The sequence below is a fragment of the Protopterus annectens genome, chromosome 6.part1, assembly GCF_019279795.1.
Source record: "Protopterus annectens isolate FY-2018-M chromosome 6.part1, PAN1.0, whole genome shotgun sequence".
Lineage (NCBI taxonomy): Eukaryota > Metazoa > Chordata > Ceratodontiformes > Protopteridae > Protopterus > Protopterus annectens.
Genome location: NC_056738.1, coordinates 5,101,646 through 5,122,586, shown reverse-complemented (window position 1 = coordinate 5,122,586; position 20,941 = coordinate 5,101,646). Strand labels below are relative to the sequence as shown.

General features: G+C 39.3%; 1 protein-coding gene and 1 long non-coding RNA gene across 4 annotated transcripts in view; both read left to right on the top strand.

Annotated features, from left to right (window-relative positions):
• Positions 1-15,628, top strand: part of HOXD3 (homeobox D3) — a 243,875-nt gene extending 228,247 nt beyond the window's left edge. For all 3 annotated transcript variants that reach the window (XM_044075435.1, XM_044075434.1, XM_044075436.1), the window contains one exon: positions 13,601-15,628. In XM_044075435.1, the coding sequence (XP_043931370.1) occupies positions 13,601-14,349 (749 nt within the window). In that variant the 3' untranslated portion in view covers positions 14,350-15,628. The remainder of the gene's footprint in view (positions 1-13,600) is intronic.
• Positions 15,629-18,233: 2,605 nt separating this feature from the next.
• On the top strand, positions 18,234-19,425 carry LOC122805348. The gene is made up of 2 exons (XR_006365358.1): positions 18,234-18,405; positions 18,712-19,425. It is a non-coding gene; the product is annotated as an uncharacterized LOC122805348 (long non-coding RNA).
• The last annotated feature ends 1,516 nt before the right edge of the window (positions 19,426-20,941 follow it).

The window sequence follows — 20,941 nt, the reverse complement described above, 5'->3', positions numbered from 1 at the left end:
GCAATATTAAACTGTAGTGCAGGTAGCCTTTGAACTTTTTTATTCCCAGATAGCTGATTATTAGTGACACTTACATATGTCCCATATCTACTTGCTTTGGTTATTAGCCTCAGATAATGTAATGTGTGTACACAGTCTATCATGTTTACTACCAGAATGAGTTGCATGACTTGCTGAGATTTTATATTTGTTTAATTTTTATTCCTGAATTTTTTCTCTTCCCCGGCTTTGTTTTCTTTATTGCATTTATTCATTTATTAACTGGTTAAGCCAACTCACTAAGTAAAAGTGTGAGTTTTCAGGGGTAACCAGGGAATACTATCTGGTTAAGTGACTTACTAGAGTTTTGAATTTTGCAAGTGGCAGTCCACAGGATCTGCTGCACATAGCAAAAACTTCTGGTTGTCACTATTTCAGAAGAAGTGTTTTCCAACACCTGACTTTCAGATAAGTACCCCATAGGAGGTTTCTATTATTTTGCTTACTACTGATTTGGGTTACATGTCAGGTAGGAAGGGAAGTGTAGGTGTGGAAGGCAAATTCCACATAAGGATTTGCATGAGCTCTGCCTATTCTGCATAGGCCAAGATTACAACCATACCACCTGTAGAGTTTGGCAAGCCTTTGTTCTCAAAACCTTAGAAGCCGTCTAGTAGCATTAAAATTATATCTTGGAAATCAGAGACTTAAACTTATAGCTTCCTGGGTGGATCTGACGTCAGAACACTCAGACAAGCCCCCAGTCAAGAAGGCAAAAAAGACTAGGCCTGAACCAACTGCTGCTCCCTCCACTCCAGCCATACATTTCAAGGCTAGTAAAGGCCTGGAGTCTGAGCCAGAGTCCTCTGAGGCCCTTCTGCAGAAGGCCTGGAGGAAATCAGTTCTTTACCCAAGGTCACATTCTGGAGGGAGACTCAGGCATCTGATTTGGTCACCAAGGGGGAACCTAGGCTCATTATTTCTGAGGGTCTGTGTGAGGTCTCTCAAATCATAGTACAAGAGGACATAGATTCTGATGTTGTGGAGTGTTGGCCGGTATCAGGCCCTCCTACCCTCCACCGCATATCCAAATCTTCTCCACCAGAAACTCATAAGAAGCAAAAAAAAAAAAAAACAAAATATATTTCTCACCCTCTGTCCACTCCGGCCATTGAACAGCCTCTGGATGGCAGACCTTCACCCAAGGCCTTCTTAATGCCTTCCTGGCCTTACGTCAGGGCCCAACTCCATCCCAGACCACTACGGCCTCTACCCCCAAGGGACCTGCCCCGACATCTCCTTAGCAGAAGAGGATTCATCTGAAGATGAATCCCTTACCTACTCTTCCCAAATTACTTCTCCTCTGGGGTATGCCTCCCCAGAGGAGGAGTCCAACGGCACAGACTCCCCAGGTGAAGGTCTCACCTTTGGTGAGGCCATCACAAAAATGCAAGACTTCTTCAAGTGTGACAGCAGTCAAGTCACTGAGTCCCAAAAGAGGTACTATGAACTACTCCAATTGGAGTCTCCTAACCCTTCTGCTGTGCCCTCTGTACACCCTGCCATTCATGGCTGCATTCATGGCTGCATCTAAAAATCCTGATTCACAGCCCCCAGCACCCAAGCATCCAGATAGATTCTATAAGGTGCCTGAAGAATCAACCTTCCTCTACAAAGCCCCATCTGCAGATCCTGCAGTTATTACGGTGACCGTGGACAAAACCTCCAAGTTGCTTCCCTCCACATCTCTTCAGCCCTCTGATAAAGACAGCAGAATGCTAGAACGTCTGGGGAAGAATGTTTATAAAACTGCCACCCTAGCAGTAAGAGCCATCAACTACCAGACGCACATGGTTAAATATTCCTTGGCTCTCATGACAAATTCGGAGAGCTCCCTGACTCCTCTGCTAAAGCCAAGATTTCCTCTCTCTTGAACTCTTGCACTCAAGTAACTAAAAACTACATCAAGTGTAGCTATAATGCTGTAGAATCTTCAGCAAGGGCTGCTGATCTGGATATGACATCGGGAGGTACTCTTGGCTAAGATTGCAACCCTTCCCTGACAACATCAAATCCAAGCTCCTGGATGCGCCTCTAGACAACAAAGACATGTTTGGTTCAGCAGCTGCTGAGCTCTTTAAAGCCCTCCAATCCAAAGGGAAGGAACTGCAGGAACTGAGACATATCTTTGTCTCCCCAGTTCCACGTTTTCAAAGAAATTACCCTGCAAAAACATCCTTTGTGAGATCCTTGGGTAAGAAAATGCTAACTAAGCCTAGAAAGGACCACAGGAAACAGCCCCCAGCTAGGTCTGTCTCCTTTACTCCCTCCTCTAAGCAGTCCTTTCAGGGAAAACTTGGTAGTCTGTGACTACCAGACTCCTCACCCGGACAACCCTCTTTCCATGTGCCTCTTCCTCTCCCTTCCTGCTTGGAAGCAGGTTACCCAGGACTCCTGGGTCCTTCCTGTCATATAGCAGAGATATTTCATGACCTGGGAGGCCAGACCCACTCCCAAAGGCATCCCTCATCCACCCCAAGACCAATTCCATCTTTTCCCCCCCGTCCTGCAAGAACCTCTTGCTCAAGGAACCATTCAGGAGGTCCTGTCTATTGCAAGAGGAAGGGGATTTTATTCAAGAATCTTCTTGGTCTTCAGAAAGGAAGGTCCCTGGAGGTCTATCCTGGACCAATCCCACCTCATCACCTTCCTCCTAGTCCCCTCCTTCAGGATCCTTTCTTTTTCTACTCTTCTACCCCTGATCCTTCCTCAGGCTTTCCTAGTATCCCTGGGTATAAAGGATGTCTATTTACACATTCCAATCCATCCACTTTTCAGAAGGTACCTCCACTTCTCAGTGGATTCTGCACACTTTCAGTTGTGTGCTTTACCCTTTGGTCTCTCTATGGCCCCAACAGTATTTACAAAATGTCTGGCCCCAGTCATGGCATTTGCCAGAACAAAGGGAATACAACGTTTCCCCTACCAAGGTGACATCTTTTTCCAAGCTCCTTCAAGTTCCATGGCCTTACAACACTTGCACTTCTCCATCTCTCTCCTAAAATGCCTGGGATTTACCAAATATCACAAAAAAATCCTCCCTGATACCCCGTCAAGATCAGGTGTTCCTAGGATGTCAGACTATGACAAGGGAAATTATGGCGTGCCTCCTACCAGAAAAGATTGTGATGCTCACATCTTTCTTCAAGGAAATCATTCCTCTCAAAGCCATCTCAGCCAGGGAATTCCTCAGAATCCTAAGATTCATGACCTCGACTATCTCCATGGTCCCCTTGACAAGTCTACACATGAGGAAGTTGCAGTGGTATCTGAGAACAATTTGGAAACAACACTTACACCCTCTAGAGTTCATGATTCCCATCCTGCCATGCCTGACCAAGGAACTGAAATGGTGGATCTCCAAGATTCAGTCAAATCCTGGCCTGCCCATACAGCCCATAACCCCCCCCCCCCAACCAGGATCTCTTTACAGATGCGTCAGACACAGGCTGGGGTGCAACCTTAAGAAAATGGAACGTGAGGAACACATGGACCCACACTCAACAGAAAGAGCACATCAGTATCAAGGAAATGAGAGCCTTGATATTGGCCTTGGAAATGTTCAAGGGTCAGCTTCTACCAGGCACCCTGAGGTGGTACACAGACAGTATCACTGTGCTGTGGTACATCAACAAACGGGGGGGGGCAAAGTCCTACCTTCTTTGCAGACTGACACTGCAGCCTTGGGAAATTGCCCTGGAGAAACAGATCTTACTCCAAGCAGTATATATCACTTCTGCAGACAATGTGATGGCAGATTCATTAAGCAGGACCATGACCCTGTCTCACGAATGGATGCTGAACAGGGACATGTTTCTGGACCAGGTCCATCAATGAGGTATTCCAGATCTGGATCTGTTCACCTCCCCCATGAACAGACATCTCCTGACCTTCTGCTCCACCTCACCTCACCCAGAGGCTTGGAGGGTGGACGCTCTCGCAATCTCCTGGAAGGAGCTGTACATCTATGCATTCCTCCTCTTCCCTCTCATACAAAGTGTCCTCCTGAAAATTCAGAAGGAACAGCCTCAAATTTTGCTGGTGACTCCCTATTAGCCAAGGCAGTGTTGGCACCCCCTACTATTTCACCTAGCCAAGGGCATAAATTACCCCAGTGAATGGAAGTGCTCACACAGGACAAGGGAACACTCTTACACCCCCAACTGTCCACACTCAATCTCACATTGTGGGTGATAGGGCGTTGATTCCCTTCAGACACCTATACACAGAGGATGTGGTGCAGGTTCTGCAGGAGGCCAGAAAACTAACTACTAGAAAATCGTACCTGCCAAAATGAAAGAGATTTTCCTTATGGTGTCAGAGAAATAACTTACAACCACTGATGGCAGAACCCCCAGTGGTCTTGTCTTTCTTGTGTGACCTTATGAAATCTGGACTATCCTATTCCTCCATTAAAATTCACCTATCTGCCATCTCAGCATGCCTGCCCTTAGTACCACCTCTAGCATCCAGGTTAGAAGTCAAACTCTTTCTGAGAGGGGCACTACATCTCAGGCCCCCAAGAAAGCCCATTCCTCCTCCTTGGGATCTAAACTTTGTCCTAGAAAAATTGACACTACCACCCTTTGAACCAGCCAAAGACTGCACCCTCCAACACTGCACTTGGAATACTATACTCTTGGTGGCCATCACTTCAGCCAAAGGGGTCTCGGAACTCCAGGACCTTATGGCAGACCCCCCTTCACTGTCTTTCACAAGGACAGAGTATGTTTGTGTATTAACCCTTCCTTCATGCCTAAGGTGGTCAATGAACTGTTCTTGAATCAGACTATCAATCTGCCAACCTTTTTTTCCCCTCTCCGCATAACAAGGAAGAGAGGATACTTCATTCCCTAGATGTTCACAGACAGCTCAGATATTACTTGACCAAAACCAAACCCCTCCACAAATCTGACAGGCTGTTCATCTCTTACCACCTAAGAGCTCTAGGTCAACCTGTTTCCAAGCAAACCATATCCTCTTGCGTATCTAAAACCATTTTCTTTTGTTACACTAACCATGGTAGGTCCCTCCCAGCCCCAGTAAGGGCACACTCCACCAGAGCAGTGTCCTCCTCTGGGGCATTCAAGGATTGGACACAGCTGCTATACTCGAAGCAGCTACATGATCCTCCATTCACACATTCACCAGACACTACAAACTGGATGTGGTCTATAGAGTCAGGGCAGGTTTTACCAGAGCCATCCTTCATGGGTTTGTGGAAAGTGCTTCTGGTCTGCCTACCCTTTCTTAGGACAGGAGCTTTTGCACTCTCCCTGATGTCATGAATACAGCAGCATATGAATAGAAGGACATAGTATTGTGTAAATTCTTACCATAACTTTAGATGTCCTTCTCTTCTATATGCTGCTGTATAGTTTCCCACCCAGCCTTCCCCCTCACACTTGCCTGATTCCTGACTCCTAGTGTACTCACTGCCTAGTAGCTCATTCCAGCGGCATTCAGTTCTGAAGAAGGTGCGTACTGACATCTGCTTTATACCCAACGTCCATTTACGACCGACGTCCGAAAAGAGGTGCAGGATGTCACGTGCACCCTATCAGTAGCATTTAACTTTTGTATAATGGCCGGACGTACGAGAGTTCACAGGAGGCAAACTTCCTGATGTCATGAATACAGCAGCATATAGAAGAGAAGGACGTTTAAGGTTATGGTGAGTTCTTGCACAACAATACTTTTGGGTGAGCAAATAAATAAGAATGGAAAGAAGTACAAACAAAAGGCACAAATGATCAAATGTTACATGTTTGGAAAAAAAAAAACATCATGATTGGACCTCAGTGGCTTTTGTTATCAAAAGTCATGTATCTTGGCATGTTTACATTTCTTTTCATCCATTTTAAAACCATCCCCTTTCTCTATCTTTTAGCCTTGAGCTTTTCTGGAATTTTATAGTTGTAACCCACCGCAGCCACATCTTCTTTTATTTATTTCATAGAGTCTTTGAGTAAGCGACTGGCTGATTCATTAACTTAATATGTGGAAGTAGCAGATCTAAAATTAATTCTATTCAGTTCATTCGCTCAGGCCTAAACATAAAAATGTAATAGTATTATTTAAGATGGAGTGTATTCAATATTGTATAACACCCTTCTAAGGCAGTGGCAGATATAGTGTACCTTACTTAAACACTAGGTGTAGACCACAACAAGTACATTACTTAGAAGGAAAAATATGCAATGTACAGCATACACAATAAAACCATAGTCCATAAATAAACATGCAGGAATGACAGAATACTGATAATTATAATTGTCACTAAATATGGAACTAAACTAGCGAAGGTCCTATGTACATTTCTACCCCTTAGTTATGAACAGTGGACTTTGAAGTTAACATGATATAGGATTTCTTGAATGGGTGTGAGCAAGTAAAATAGACTGTAGCTGTTGCTTTTCTGACTGCATAAAAACATAAATCCTGTTTCATTAGTGGAAGAGTAATGTTTTTGTCAGAAGTTTATATATGTTGTAAGTGTATGCGTATTTGTGTGTGGAGGGAGTTGAATTTTAGTCAGATGAAGTGCCATGTGCAACTGGAACAATACATTGTTATTGAATGTCTGCTGTTCTAAAATTTAACTACTAAAATAAAACTCTTCATTGAAAAACAATATGTTACCAATAACTAGAAGGTTCAATAAGAAAATTGAATTTCTTGTCTGTAGTTCTTGCATCTGGGACACACACACACACACTTTTCACTTTTTTGTCATTATTTGTCATAATACTAGACAATGTATCATGTCCTTGGTCTGCTAGATGTGACATGACCACCCCAGTAGCTTGCTAGAATGTTTGCTAAAAGCTTTATTTGACTTGATTTATACTCCCATTGTACTGTCTATAGTAGGTTACTGCCATTGTATGAACTGAGATATTATAGAATACTTCTGAGTTGCTAAGCTGTTTTCTAACTGTAGACTCAGTTTGCAGTTGATCCATTTCCCAAAAGAAAAAGGATAGTAAAGTTGGCTAAAATATAATGCAGAAACTGAATTATACTTTGGGTTTTAACAGGGTTAGACAAAGTATTTGAAAACTCTTGATGGCACTTTTAAAATAGTTTGGCACTTTTAAAATAGTTTAAGCACAAAAATCCCCCAATTTTCTAGTGAGAGTTGCATAAAGGTTTCAGCAGCATGAGTGTGCATAATAGCAGTTGGGTTGAGTATGTAGGCAGCTTGGTGTATATGTAGGCTATTGGGCGACCGTGTAGCAATTTATGGAATCATTCTTGTGTCACCTTCATTATATGCAATGCATTTGTTGTTACTGTGCAATTGTTACTTCAACACCACTGATCAGTTATACCTTTTACCTGATTACATTTACTGAAAAAATAAACAGTCGAAAGTATATCCCCATTTAGGAAACTGTGTCCCTTCATGCTTGAATGTAACTTGACTCTGATGTCCTTGCATCACAGAAAAAGAAACTTCTGTATGTTTCAAGCTTCTTAAAGAAAAAGTCCACCCTTTAACTAAAATACATATACATGTGTATGTATTCCAGGAGCTATTATTAATACATCAGAATCAGTCCGAGTGAGTTTTTTAATCTAAATTCTTATACCCCAAAATGGCTGTCATGGGGGTTGCCGTAATGGTGGAATTTTGTTTTTCAGTCTATTGGTACTCTTCCTTCTAGAAAAGAGTTTTCTTCCGTATAACACAATGGGGTCTTAAAATAAATAAATGAGTTTTTTCTTTCTTTGTTTAGTCACAGTGATAGTGTAGTGAGTCAGTTTTCAGATGTCTGACAAAAGCAGAATCAGTGCATCCTTTAGAATTACTGTGATCTGTGCTAACATTAAAGCCTATAAAAGACTTGAATAATCGATTTTATATTTTCTTCAACACAAAAATGGTAAAAAGTATGGGTTATTAAGCATTCAAAGCTGTAGTCCTTATAAATTTCAGCCCTCCTCCCACATCTCTGTTAAGTGTAAAAGTTATCAGCTCTGCTCATTTACCACTGACTGATGATTGTCACTTCAAAAAGCTAGTTAGGCAAATGACAACTGCCTCTAGTTTGTGATACTGTACTCAGATTTGTTGTAATATGGATAAAAGCAAATGTCACTAGCCAAAAATTAAACTTCTTAACCTGTGTGTTTATGTTGTGCTGCAGTACATGGATGCAGTAGATGGATTTCATGTAAAGATTTCTCAACAACTAGCTTTTCTGACTAGTAGATTCACCTTAGCTCTCTGCAGCAATTTACTGACCTTAGCAAGACACAGGCTCAGGGTGTTAAACTGTGGCTAATGACAAACAGAGAAATTGATGAAGTGTCTGCCATCGGGCTGAAAAAATCTCTTTCTGAAACATAGTAAGATTTAAATAGGAAAAAATAATGTCAGACTATTATGTTTTTTTGGCAATAAAACAAGTGGCAATGAAAAAAATAAAATGGATAAGTGGTTTGGAGGCATTAAACAAAATCTAGGTGATATTTTAGAAAATAAAATAACTCCTGATAAGGTTAACTACACAATGGAGGTTGGAGTCTGGCTGTGCTATATTGCACATTAAGCATAGTTGTCAAAGCATGTTTTTCAAACAAAAGTTAATGTTCCATAAAAAATGTGTTTACTGTGGCTAATATTCTCAGTTAACTTGCCTACAACCTGGTGTTGCATACTCATGTAGTACTTCTATTAGGTTTTGACCGAACCACATTAGTAATATATATGCTATGTTTATCATATCTCTGTACATTGTTCTACTCAAAAATTTTAGTAGAAGTACATGTGGTCCCTAATAAAACTGGCAATCACACTATTGATGGTGTTAATTGCTGGTGCAGGGCATTTGCAAAATTGGTCTGTTAGCCTAAATTAAACAAATTTCACTTCCAAAGTAGGACATGAGGAGAATTTTTTTTGAGACAAAGTTTGGTGATGACTGCAAACTGGGTGCAGTCATAGTATCTCCAAACAATGTCAACATCCTTCAAGAAGGTGTTACACAAACAAATAATTGGTGCCAAAGTCATGGCCTCAAACTCAATGCAAAAAAATGTATTATCATCCCTTTGGATAAGAGCAATGTTCCTGCAAATTACCATATGAATGGCAATACCCTAAGTACGCACTCAGTGGTGAGAGATCTGGGCACTCAGGTTGACAGCAACCTTGCCTTTGATCACCATGTTTCCACAGTGGTAAAAAGGGCATTCTGTATGGCTCATCTCATAAGTAAGGACATTGCCTTGAGAAAAGGAGACATTATCACCTCCCTGTACTCTTCACTTGTTAGGCTAATAATTGAGTACAACACCCCTTTTAGTATGTACCTTTCAAAGTACCCGCAGCAATTGGAGTGACCACAAAGGTTCCTCACAAGGAAAATTCAAGATCTATGTGGATCAGCCGAAATCACTGTCCCTTTATTTTGTTTCATACAGACTACTCAAAGGTGATCTCTGTCTTGTGTATAAGGCAGTCTCTGACCCTCCTTTATTGGAAATGCTGCACATCTGGAAGTCTAAACCTAGTATGTGACATCAATACAAACTGCTGGAGGAACAAATCTGTCTCCCAGAGGTTATCACACCTTTAGAATAGGCTCCCACTTTACATCAAACAGAGCACCTCATTGGCCCCCTTCAAACGCAGTGTGGATGATTTGGATGGGTAACTGTAAATTCATCCTGGGGCTTCCATCTGTGTCCCTGTTAGACAGGGGCAATAGGTGCTGATTATGGAAACAAGGGTAGATGGATTCTTGATGTATTCTGGGAATATAAGAGTTATTAGTAAAAAATGGTGCTTGCAGGTGCAACCAGGCAAATGGTAAAAGGAGCAAATTGATTTTAAATTTGTTATCCTTCAAAGCAGTATCTGAACAAAGCCAGAAAATCATACATTAGGAATGCTTAGGACTGTGTGCTTTACAGTGTGGTACTTCAGCATTTCTTAAGTTTAGAGGCCTTTAAAGCCAAGTATTCCATTTTGCATATGTTGTGTCACTTGTTATCCCATTTACTTCAATTATTTGTGTGCTGACCTTTCTGTATGATGGTATTTGGTATTTGTATGCTGTTAAACAACCAAGTAAGCCATTAGATCCTTTTTCATCCAGTGACTAATTGTGATGTTTAAGTGGAGAAGACCAAGCAAACAAAGGATAAACGTCCACCTTTGTTCAGACAAATCACAAATGTAAGCAGCAAAAAAACAACAAGGACCAAGACAGCTAAAACCATAAATTATGCTTTACAATTAAATTTATGGTTTTAGCTGTCTTGGTGCTTGTTTTTTTTTTTTTTTTTTTTTTTTTTTTACTGCTTACAATTGTGATGTTTACACTAGTTAAAGTCAGTCATAGTGGAGCAACAAGCAGTATCCCAGACTTTTTGAAATAGAATCCGTGGGATCTTACAGCACTACTGCCATGAGATATAGAATAGGTCGCAATTTAAGTTTTCATTTGAAGGAAGTCAGTTAAGATGTGAAGCAAGTTCACCTCCTTTTGCACTGCAGTGTCACTTGCAAATTTGCCTTCCTTACCTGCCTTGTTCAGTGATAGAACCTACAAACATTTTACTATCCAACATCAGCACTGACTGGTGTACCTTTCAACTGTGCAGAATTATGCAGAATATATCTTTATTCTTATATTATGTCCAGTTCCTGCTAATGTTTTTGTTTTTCTGGTAAGTCACTGAGAATTACACACATTAGCTAATGCCAGTTAGAGTTTCATATGTTTTACTGTTCAGAAAATGCATGTTAATGAAAAGCATAGTGTTCTATTAAGTTGCTTAAATGAATTAGTCTTCTTCTTTCGGCTTTTTCCGGTTAGGGGTCGCCACAGTGGATCACCTGTCCGCTCATGATTGGCAGTGGAGTAATATTTAAAAAATGTTGTTGCTGTTTGGCCTTTGACATGCTAAAGCAAAACCCCTTATTATAGCAACTTCGAAGTTTCTTCGAAATTAGTAAGAGCAATATTTAAAACATATCCCTAGTTCGGGGATTTGTCTTTGTCCAAAGTTCTTGGGCTAAGAGATTGAAATGTTTCGCGTATATCTAACAGTTTGATCAAGGTGTACTACTGAAGCGATCATAGCTGTCAAATCTCTCAGCAAAAGAATCAGGGACAATCCTAAAAATATTCAATTACAAACGAAACAAATCCGGGACAATTTATAACTCTTATTGCCACTGATTTAGAAAGCTGACAAGATACAAAGTATATGAATTAAGGTGTGTTTTCTGAACTGAAGGAAATTTGTAAGCGTGACTAATGTCGACATTTTTTTATTATAATCCACCACCTTTTTGTCAATGTATCACTGGTTTTAGGAAATTCAGAGTAAATTGAGACAATTGAGACAATAAGTATAATCAGGGGAATTTCAGAGATATAACGATGGTCATGGTAAGGTTAGCAAGACTACAGAAGAAGTTTGCCTTGATGACTATTCTGTTTTTCAAAAACGCGTTTTGTTGGTGTCTGAAGCAATCACAAAAAACATTAAATAGTAGTTTGCTAAACGGAGATCTTAATTTCCTGCATATTTATGAGAATGTTTAGACCCCTCTTTCTTGATGTAATTGTACATTACAACTACAGAACCCTGTAGTAATAAAACTGAACTTTGGATTGTCTGCCTTAGCTGTTTCGGTTTAGACGCCTGTTTTCAGTGCTTTGGGTTAGGAAAGGCGTCAAAATAAAGTTTTTGTTCTTTGTTGACTTATACTCAAACATATTACTTCTTTGTAATCATTCTCCAGTTACTGGATTTTACAGTTAGCCTTTAGCAATGTGATAACTCTGGTGATTTTGCGGAGCAACCCCATCTAATTAAGTAACTTGCACAGGGTTTATCATAATTATGCATGTAGTTTTCATGTACCATTACCGTAGTTGTCTCAAGAGTTAAATCCCGGATCTGATGATAGTAAAGGCACACATCTTAACTGTTCAGAATTTCACAGAATATCTAGCCAGATTTTTATCGCGTGTTTTTCTATACTTAGACCCGCTTTGGCAAATCACTGAGGACTAAAGTAATAAAATAATGATACTTGCTAAGAGTGTAAGGCGTTATGTCCTTCAGAAAATGCATGCCAATACAAAACCCGTTATTCTGTCAAATTTCTAAGCTTATAAGAGCAAAAGGGGTTTTGTAACTTTGCCCCCCCCCCGTTACTTTTCTGTTTGTCCAGAATTCTTGCACCAACAGGTTAAGAGGTACCGTATTATAACTACTGTGTATCACTTAACAATTTTAATAAATATTTAGAAGTAACCGTGGGTGTGTATTTGCTGGTTTGAGAGACAGTGGGTGTATGTGTGTGTGTGTGGGGGCACACTGTAACAATGTGTCTGATGTACGCACAATACAGGTACATTCTCTCAACTGTCTCATTTTGCAGACCATCCCTGGTTTTGCCTCATATTTGTGTTCTGCCCTTGTAACATTTTTGATTTTCTGGCAAATCACTGAGGATTGGAGAGTCAACGTCAGGCATTAACGTTTCATGTTTATTATTGTTCAGAAAATGGATGTTGATGCAGAACTTGTCGTTCTGCTAACATTAACATTTTAAGTGAATTACAGTAATATTTAAACATGATCCTTGCTTTTGGACCCAGGTCTTCCATTATTTTTGGCTTTGTCCAGAATTTTGGAGCAAACAATTGAGATGTAGGAGGTACAAACACACTGCCTATCTAAAGTATGATGTATAATTGTATTTAGTTTAAACATTTCCTGAGTCAGCTGTTTATCCCTAGTTTAGTAAAGACTGCAATTCAGAGTTTTTACTGATGGCTTATATTTTAGTATGCATTTATTTTATTAACAATAGGAATGTTTGTGTGTTAGTCGGGTAAGGCTATAAGCACAAATTAGTCTTTTTTTCCCTGGGGGGGGGGGGGTCCCATGACTAGTATCTAATGAAGAAATTTAGTTCTGGAAACCTAGTCTGCAAGTGGAGTTTAAAGGACTGAAACCCAAAAGTACAGGGTGAGATTCATTAGGAAGTCGTAAGCTCTCGTGTCAGATTGCCAGAACAAGGCAGAGCAATTTCCCCCGAGTAAAAGAAATAATGATTTATGCTATAGACTTGCATAACTCCAATAAGCAAACTAGTTATTAGATGGAGTTACATATACAAACGCACCTGTGTTTTATTAACAACCTGTAGACGCGTTTGCTTTATTTGTAATTGTTTTGTTTAGGTAGCATAAAGCATTGAGAACTGTTTGGACAGTGGCATCGGCCTGCATTTAGAGTGCTGCAAAAGCAATTGCTAGCAAACTGTCTTTGTGACTTCAACGTTGTCTGCAAGTGCAGCTATTCTTCATTGTTCAAATTAAATAATAACAATAGCAATAACACAAATAATAATTGTTATCATCATCATCATTTTGCCAAGTTAAAAATGCTGTAGCATATAGGAGTTGTAGTCCTGATGACAGTCCTTGAATTGGAGTCTCTGTAATGGTGAAATATGTGTGAATGAATATGTTCTATTAAGTGCAGGCCGGCGTAACTAAGGTTATGTGTTTTTCTTCTGTAGGAGAAAACTGTGAAGAGAAAAGTCCATCTGGTCCCGCGTCTAAGAGAGTCCGAACTGCCTATACCAGCGCCCAGCTTGTGGAACTAGAGAAGGAGTTCCACTTTAATCGATATCTTTGCAGACCACGGAGGGTTGAAATGGCCAATCTGCTAAATCTAACTGAACGTCAAATTAAGATATGGTTTCAGAACAGAAGAATGAAATATAAAAAGGACCAGAAAGCGAAGGGAATCATGCACTCTCCTGTCGGACAGTCTCCAGACAGAAGCCCACCCCTAAGTGGCCCGGCCCATGCGGGATATTCCAGTCAGCTTCCAACTGTAAACAGTCTTACTTACGATGCTCCATCGCCAACATCATTTGCCAAATCACAGCAAAACATGTATGGCTTAGCTGCTTATACAGCACCTCTGGGCAGCTGCATACCACAGCAAAAAAGATACCCTGGTACAGAATATGACCATCACACCATGCAGAGCAACGGTGGTTTTGCTAATCCTAATTTGCAGGGCAGTCCAGTCTATGTTGGCGGAAACTTTGCGGAGTCGATGCCAGCCTCTGGGCCAATGTTTAATCTTGGCCATCTTCCTCATCCATCCTCTGCTAGCGTGGACTACAGCTGTGCTGCCCAAATTCCAGGCAACCATCATCACGGACCCTGTGATCCCCATCCCACTTACACAGAACTTACTTCTCATCATACGTCTCAGGGCAGGATTCAGGAGGCGCCCAAACTGACGCATCTGTAGTAGAATGACTGGATTTGCAGAACATTCCTCTTAAGTTTTATTACCTCACTTGTATGACACACTTTATTCTGCTCTGAGAGTGCCAACGGTATTAACCGATCTTCCCTTTCTTCCAAACAGCTACATTCTATTTTTTGACTTATTAAAATAATTTCGCTGGATCGTCTAGTTAGTTGTTTTAAAGTATTACTGTGGACTGGACAGTCTAAGGGGGCTAATGTTTTTATAGTGATATACCGGAAGGTAAGTCATATATAGAGGTCAGTTATGGCTGACAGGCCCATCAGGTTAAGGTAATCATATTTTATTGGTGATATCTTTCTGGCTATGCTACTCCAGATAAATTAATTTATAAAAAATCGTCAATATTGTGCAAACTGCATCGAATTCAACAATATGTATTTATTATTTTAAACAAAGACATTTTGTAATACTTATTATTTATCCATGTCTAATTGTATTTATGTGAGCATTTGTAGACTTTATTGAAGATGACTTGAAATTCAGGTTCAGTGTCATTTAAATTTCTCTTGTTTAGTATACTTTGTTTAAGATAGTTAAGAAAGTAGTTTCAAACCGTTGTATCAGTGGCTAATGTTTGTAGTTTATGTGAGGGTCAATAATGACAACTTTAAGTCATGACTTCCGTTAAACAAAACTGTGGCATAATTCAGTAGTTTATTTCTAAACGAATACTTGCTTTCAAATTGTCCGGTACTATTTGAAGAAACAATTAGAATAAAAAAGACGGATTCTGAAGCAATGTCCATGTTTTCTGTAGAGAAACAGCAACCTGAAGTTGAAATGTATTTGTTGTTCAAGGGTAAGGCAATTTTAAACAGCGAGTAACAATCGCACGTGGCCTACCAGTCATTATAGGCCTATCAAGTAGTTAACACTTTCTTTTCATATAAAAATATGCTTTGTTGTTAGCGTAATGAAGATCTGGTCTTGTCTAATGAAGTTAATTTTGGTGAAACAGTCCACGTTCATATATAATGAACACACAGTTTTATAATTATTACCGCTGTTGGAAATATCACTAATACATAACAGGTGTGGTGACTTGTTAAAACAGTACAGCAACACTGAACCCACAAGAGTTTTATGCTGTATTTTTTCTGAATAATGGATTTTAAAGGACAATCACATACATCGTGCATATTTTGTATGTTTAAGGCAATATTGTCGTCGTGGGAGGCAAGACCGAATTTACTGAAAGTCCACTGGGAACATGTCTCAAATAAAAAAAGAAATAAAATCACTTTTTAATCACTAAGCCAGTCTTCTGCTCGATTTATATTTCATTGCTGTGGGTGGTGTGTGGGGAATCTCGTGATTCCCATAAACAGCAGCAGTGTTTGAGAGATCAAGATTTAACAACGTTTTTGCCACCACCTTAATATACAACTGTTTTATGTTGCATTTTAGGATGGGATGCGGAATTCGTTTGAGAGATCAAGATTTAACAACGTTTTTGCCACCACCTTAATATACAACTGTTTTATGTTGCATTTTAGGATGGGATGCGGAATTCGTTTGAGAGATCAAGATTTAACAACGTTTTTGCCACCACCTTAATATACAACTGTTTTATGTTGCATTTTAGGATGGGATGCGGAATTCCGAATGCGCAGTTGTATTGCAGTTATGGTTGTAATTTTTAAGAATGTCATTTAAATAACCGTTTCCTGTGGCAGCTAAAAACGATCAAGCATGTTGGGTGAGTAAACATAATATAGTTAAACAAAAAGTATAACTTTTTGGGACAATAACCTCGGGACTACCAAAGTCACAAGACAGTTTCTTCTGCTGGTAATTGCAAAATTCCTTGGGGGTGGGGAGCTTCAAAGGTTTAAGACAGGATCATAACTCAAGAGGAAAGACTGGCTTTCTCTTCTGGGTGCCTGCTAGCTATTGTGGTGCTGATTGTTCATTAACTTATTATGGTTATTCATAACGTACTACAAAACCACAGAGGAAAGACCGCTCTGCACTTAGCATCTGGGATTATTATCGTGTATTTAAAATGTAGGATAATTTTAATGAAACAAATGTGCATTGTATGAGACTTATTCATACTTTCTAAAACAACAGACTTTTTGTAATTTACTATTTTGTTCTCGATAAAAGTGTTTAATTGGAATTGTCCACAGATATGTAGATTTGTGGGACAAATGTATATGTCTCACTGATGTCAGTGGGTTGGTTATCTTACTGGTGGACGGAGCTTGATCTCTCGAGCTTCAACTCGCCGACAGTCCGTGTTCCTCCATAGGAAATAAATGTTAACGAGCGGTGCAAGACGAGATTCCCTCGTGGGGAAATTTCTCCTTTTTTCGAGTAAGTGCGACGTCAGAGTTGGTATGTATGAGTTCGGAGGTGTGTGTGTGTGTGGGGGGGGGGGGGTTACACCCCATATTGATGGTGCAGAGGATGCTTGCCCTTCCCCCTGCAAAAATACTTAAAAGTGTTTTTCGGCAACACGTTTTCGGTGAATGCATTACGGGGATTTATATCCCATATGCATTCGCTTTCAAGTTTTAGCTAATGTGGCCTGTCACTGATTTATTCATGCACCAAGATCTCTGTTCGTAGTCTGTTTGTGAACTCTTAAATAAGTGAAGTATTCTTGGTACCAATGAATTGTTCAATTGGATCGAGTACTTTTTATTACTATTTTGAATTATGCCTGTGAGCTTGAATCGAGTTGACTTGTAATGCTTACCTTGCAGATGAGGACCTAAAATATGGTTTTGCATTTTATTTCTAAGTTTCAAAATATGCAACAACATATAATGCATGTAGGTCACCCACCTACACTGCTAAATTTTGGGAAACGACAGTAGGTTTACCCGGCTTCAGCTTGGAACGATACTGCATATGCTTACTTTACAAGTGCATTTAAACAATGCATTCTGATTTCACTTCATGATCGCAATAATCTCATTCATACATTCCTTAGCTACTTAAGAGCTAGCGAGCAATAACTGTAATCGTATTACACTTTACGATGAGACGTTGTAATGCTTGTTTGGTAGTGACAGACTTATTATTATTATTTCGTAATCGAGCCAAACAGTTAAGAGCCGCCGTAAATATTAGGATTTAACTTACTTCAGTAACGGTCTGCTATTACTTGTCTCATTGTTTTATCTTTTTTTTTTTTTTTTGGAGGGGGGGGGGTATTCACCTTCTACGATCTAGAGTTTGGCTTTGTTAACAGCTTGACCCCATTCTTTCTGCAGGCTCAGACTTGCTACCCCCTGACAAAATCTGGAAGATTAATGGATTTCACTCTCTTAAAATATGTGCAAGTAATCAACAACAGGGATTTGTAGAGATCTTCCTAAGTAAACTAAAGGACAATATTGTCTGTTTAAAAACTACGCCAGCATGAAGCTGAGTATCACAAATCATAAGTTACATTTTAAAGTCAAACTATTTTTTTTTTAAACAATGTTCATTCTGAAATGTAGGAAATATTTGTACCCTGTTAAGAATGCCTCGGTTATTGCTTCCGCTCCTGTCATTGGTTAAGCAAATCACGTGGCATAAAATGCCGCGGCAGCTCATTGTTGTGTTATGCATTCTGTAGAGATAGTTTAATAAAACTAGGCCCTAAATCATTTGTAATATCAAAATTAATCGAAATTTACTTCCAGAAACAAAGTTGTCAGTCTGACTACCTTACATGGCATACACTTGCAAACACGAGAAGCGAGTTTGAAAGAGACAAGGAGAGAGATAATGGTTTTGTAAACGGTGAACTGTACTTTGCGGAGGGCCTAACATCTTTACCTCCTCATGGCGAAACATTTCAAAGTTCATCAATCAAAAACTCGTCGCTTTCACATTCGACATTGATTCCTCCTCCTTTTGAATGAGGCTGTAGCTTTCTGAACCCTGGTAACAGCACACATCAAAATGTGGGAAACCAAACTTAAGACCGTGGCAGATTTGTGTTAAGCAACACACTATTGGAATATGTATACATGACCAAAAGAAGATGAATTAAAAGACATACGTTGTCGCGGTCCATCTACCGAAAGAAAGGTAAAATTTAAGCTTTAGAAAAATGTCCATATGTATGTGTACAGTTTTCTCAGTGGCTGTTAGGTTGCCAACAATAAATAATTGCTCTGCCGTAAAAGATTAAACAACGACAACAGCATTTCCAGTTGTGTAATGATCTCAGGATTAGTCGTCCATGCATAAAACTGTAGCAAGTATTTTGCGCGACCATAAAAATAATACTACAGAGACGGCACTGTGTGATCTGTGCCATTTTGTGCACAGCTATTTGACCGCCATTTTCTGCTGCTTATTTCACGTACCAAATAATAACCTCAATCATTTTAGTTTCAGATCGTGAAGAGAAGCCGGGTACGGAGAAAGTATCTCGTTTTTATAGCTACAGGAGACAACGACCGACGTCTGCTAACCATCCGTTGCTGGGGTTAGGGAAACATGATTGCATCGTACTATTTCTGCAGCACAGGAAGGGTAGAAATTGCATATTTTCCTCCTTACAGAGTGACAAAGAATTATTTGAAAACATGCGAATGAAATTTAGGAGGTATTCGAGTAGTTTTAAACTGCGAAAATGTTCATGCTGCAGAGAAGTAGGAACCCATATTACAGTTGTCGCTCGACTGTTGTGTAGAAAAGACTGTTAGTAGAATGACTGAATTCCCAGGTGCTTCAACGCTGTTTTGTAGCTTAAATTCTGTTGAGGATAAAAACTAACTTGGCACATCGGAAAAAAATGACAGCTCTGGACAATTCGCCATTTTAATTTGAATTTATCCGGCACAGTGAAATTTAGAAGACCCTAGTAGTTGAGAAGACACTTGATTTAATTATAGAACCGCATCGATTGTGGCAGCTGACCCTCCTGGAAGAGCTATACAAGAACATTTCTATAACAACTACTCTACTCCTTTAAATTTGTATATTATTATTAAATTATTATTTATCGGTGTGGCTTTGTATTATTAAGCAAGAAACGCGTAAAGGCACTACTGCATTTTCAAGTAAAACATGACTGTCAGATTATTATAATTTCATTTTATATGAATGTGTTAAGCGAATTATTTTAAACGCGGCGACCCTTTATTCAGTATAAGTAATGTACATGTATAGTACAGCCTTGTGGTTGTAAAAATGCCTACATTTTTGTTTTGCCAGGTTGCATTTGCATTAGTTGAGAACGCAGTGTTACACATTTTTGGTTTTGAAAACACGTTTCTTATGTGTCAGTGGACCTACCTATGACACCTAATTTGCTTTTATCTTTTGAAAAATTTAAAACATTAGTAAAATAGTAAACTTTAAAACGTGTCAGATAAATTTACACGTTTAAAGGTGTGTGTGTGTGTGTGTGTGTGTGTGAAGAAAGTTGACGGAATAACACGTTTTGGATTAGCACGAAGTTTCTGAAGTGCATGATGTCTGAAACTTGGATAATGTCTGTCACTATTTTCTGACTTGAACCCACAATAATTTGCCAGAAAAACACAATTTTATGAGAAACGGACCAAAAATATGAGATAAAAATCTGGACACACTGCAAAAGTCTGTATAGTTGAAAGGTATGCACTGCAAGCGTTATCACTGCAGTTGGGATATTTGCAGAATTAATTTGGGGTCACAGAACCAGAGACAGTTCAATAAAAAAAAAATAATTGAACGTGATACATTTTATTAAATAGTCCTTACAAATACTTATGCATGTGTTAAAATGAACAGTTTCAGTAAAATGGTTTATAGCTATGTTTTACAGTAAAAAATAGATGCGTATACATTCCACAAAGGAACAAAGGTTTGAAGGCATCGATTGTGTGTCTCCCCCTCGGTTGCACTCTCTCGCGTATATTAAAATAAAAAGGGAACTTACCAAGAACAGTTGACAGTTGGTAACGATATATATATATATATATATATATGTGTGTGTATATAGTTTAAATGTTTATTTATTCAGATTATTCAGAGCCGGTCGAGTTCCCTCCCTCCCTCTCTAAAGAGAGACACACACTTACACAGACCACTACAATTTTCACATGGTATTTAAAAATGAACATATCCCCGAATGCAATCCATACAAGCTTAAACATATACACATTTTCATCTGGCTTCACCATTCTTTGAAACTAATCACTTACAAAATGTATTTTAAGTAATCGCCTCGTTGGTAAGCAATCATGATGTTGATTACAATGAGCAAGGGTTAAAAACAATAGCTACATTTACCTTATGCTAAGGAAAACAAACTCTAGAAGAGGTAGTAGCAAGAGATGCTTGCTCCCCCTTCTACCTATTCACATGAAGTATATCTTAGTGTACGGTTAGTTACCGCCACATCTGTCTCTCTTTTCTCTATCTTTCCATATTGCTATAATTTCCCATACATAATTTCAATCTCTTATCTGGACAAAGCCTGACATAATAGAGTGACAAAAGCCCAAAAAATAGGGGCACGTTTTAAATATTGCTCTTGTGTAATTAGAAAGTTGATATAACATTATTTGTGTTAGCATGCATTTTCTGAACGATATGAGGTCTGAAACTCAAATGCCTGTGACTTTAATCC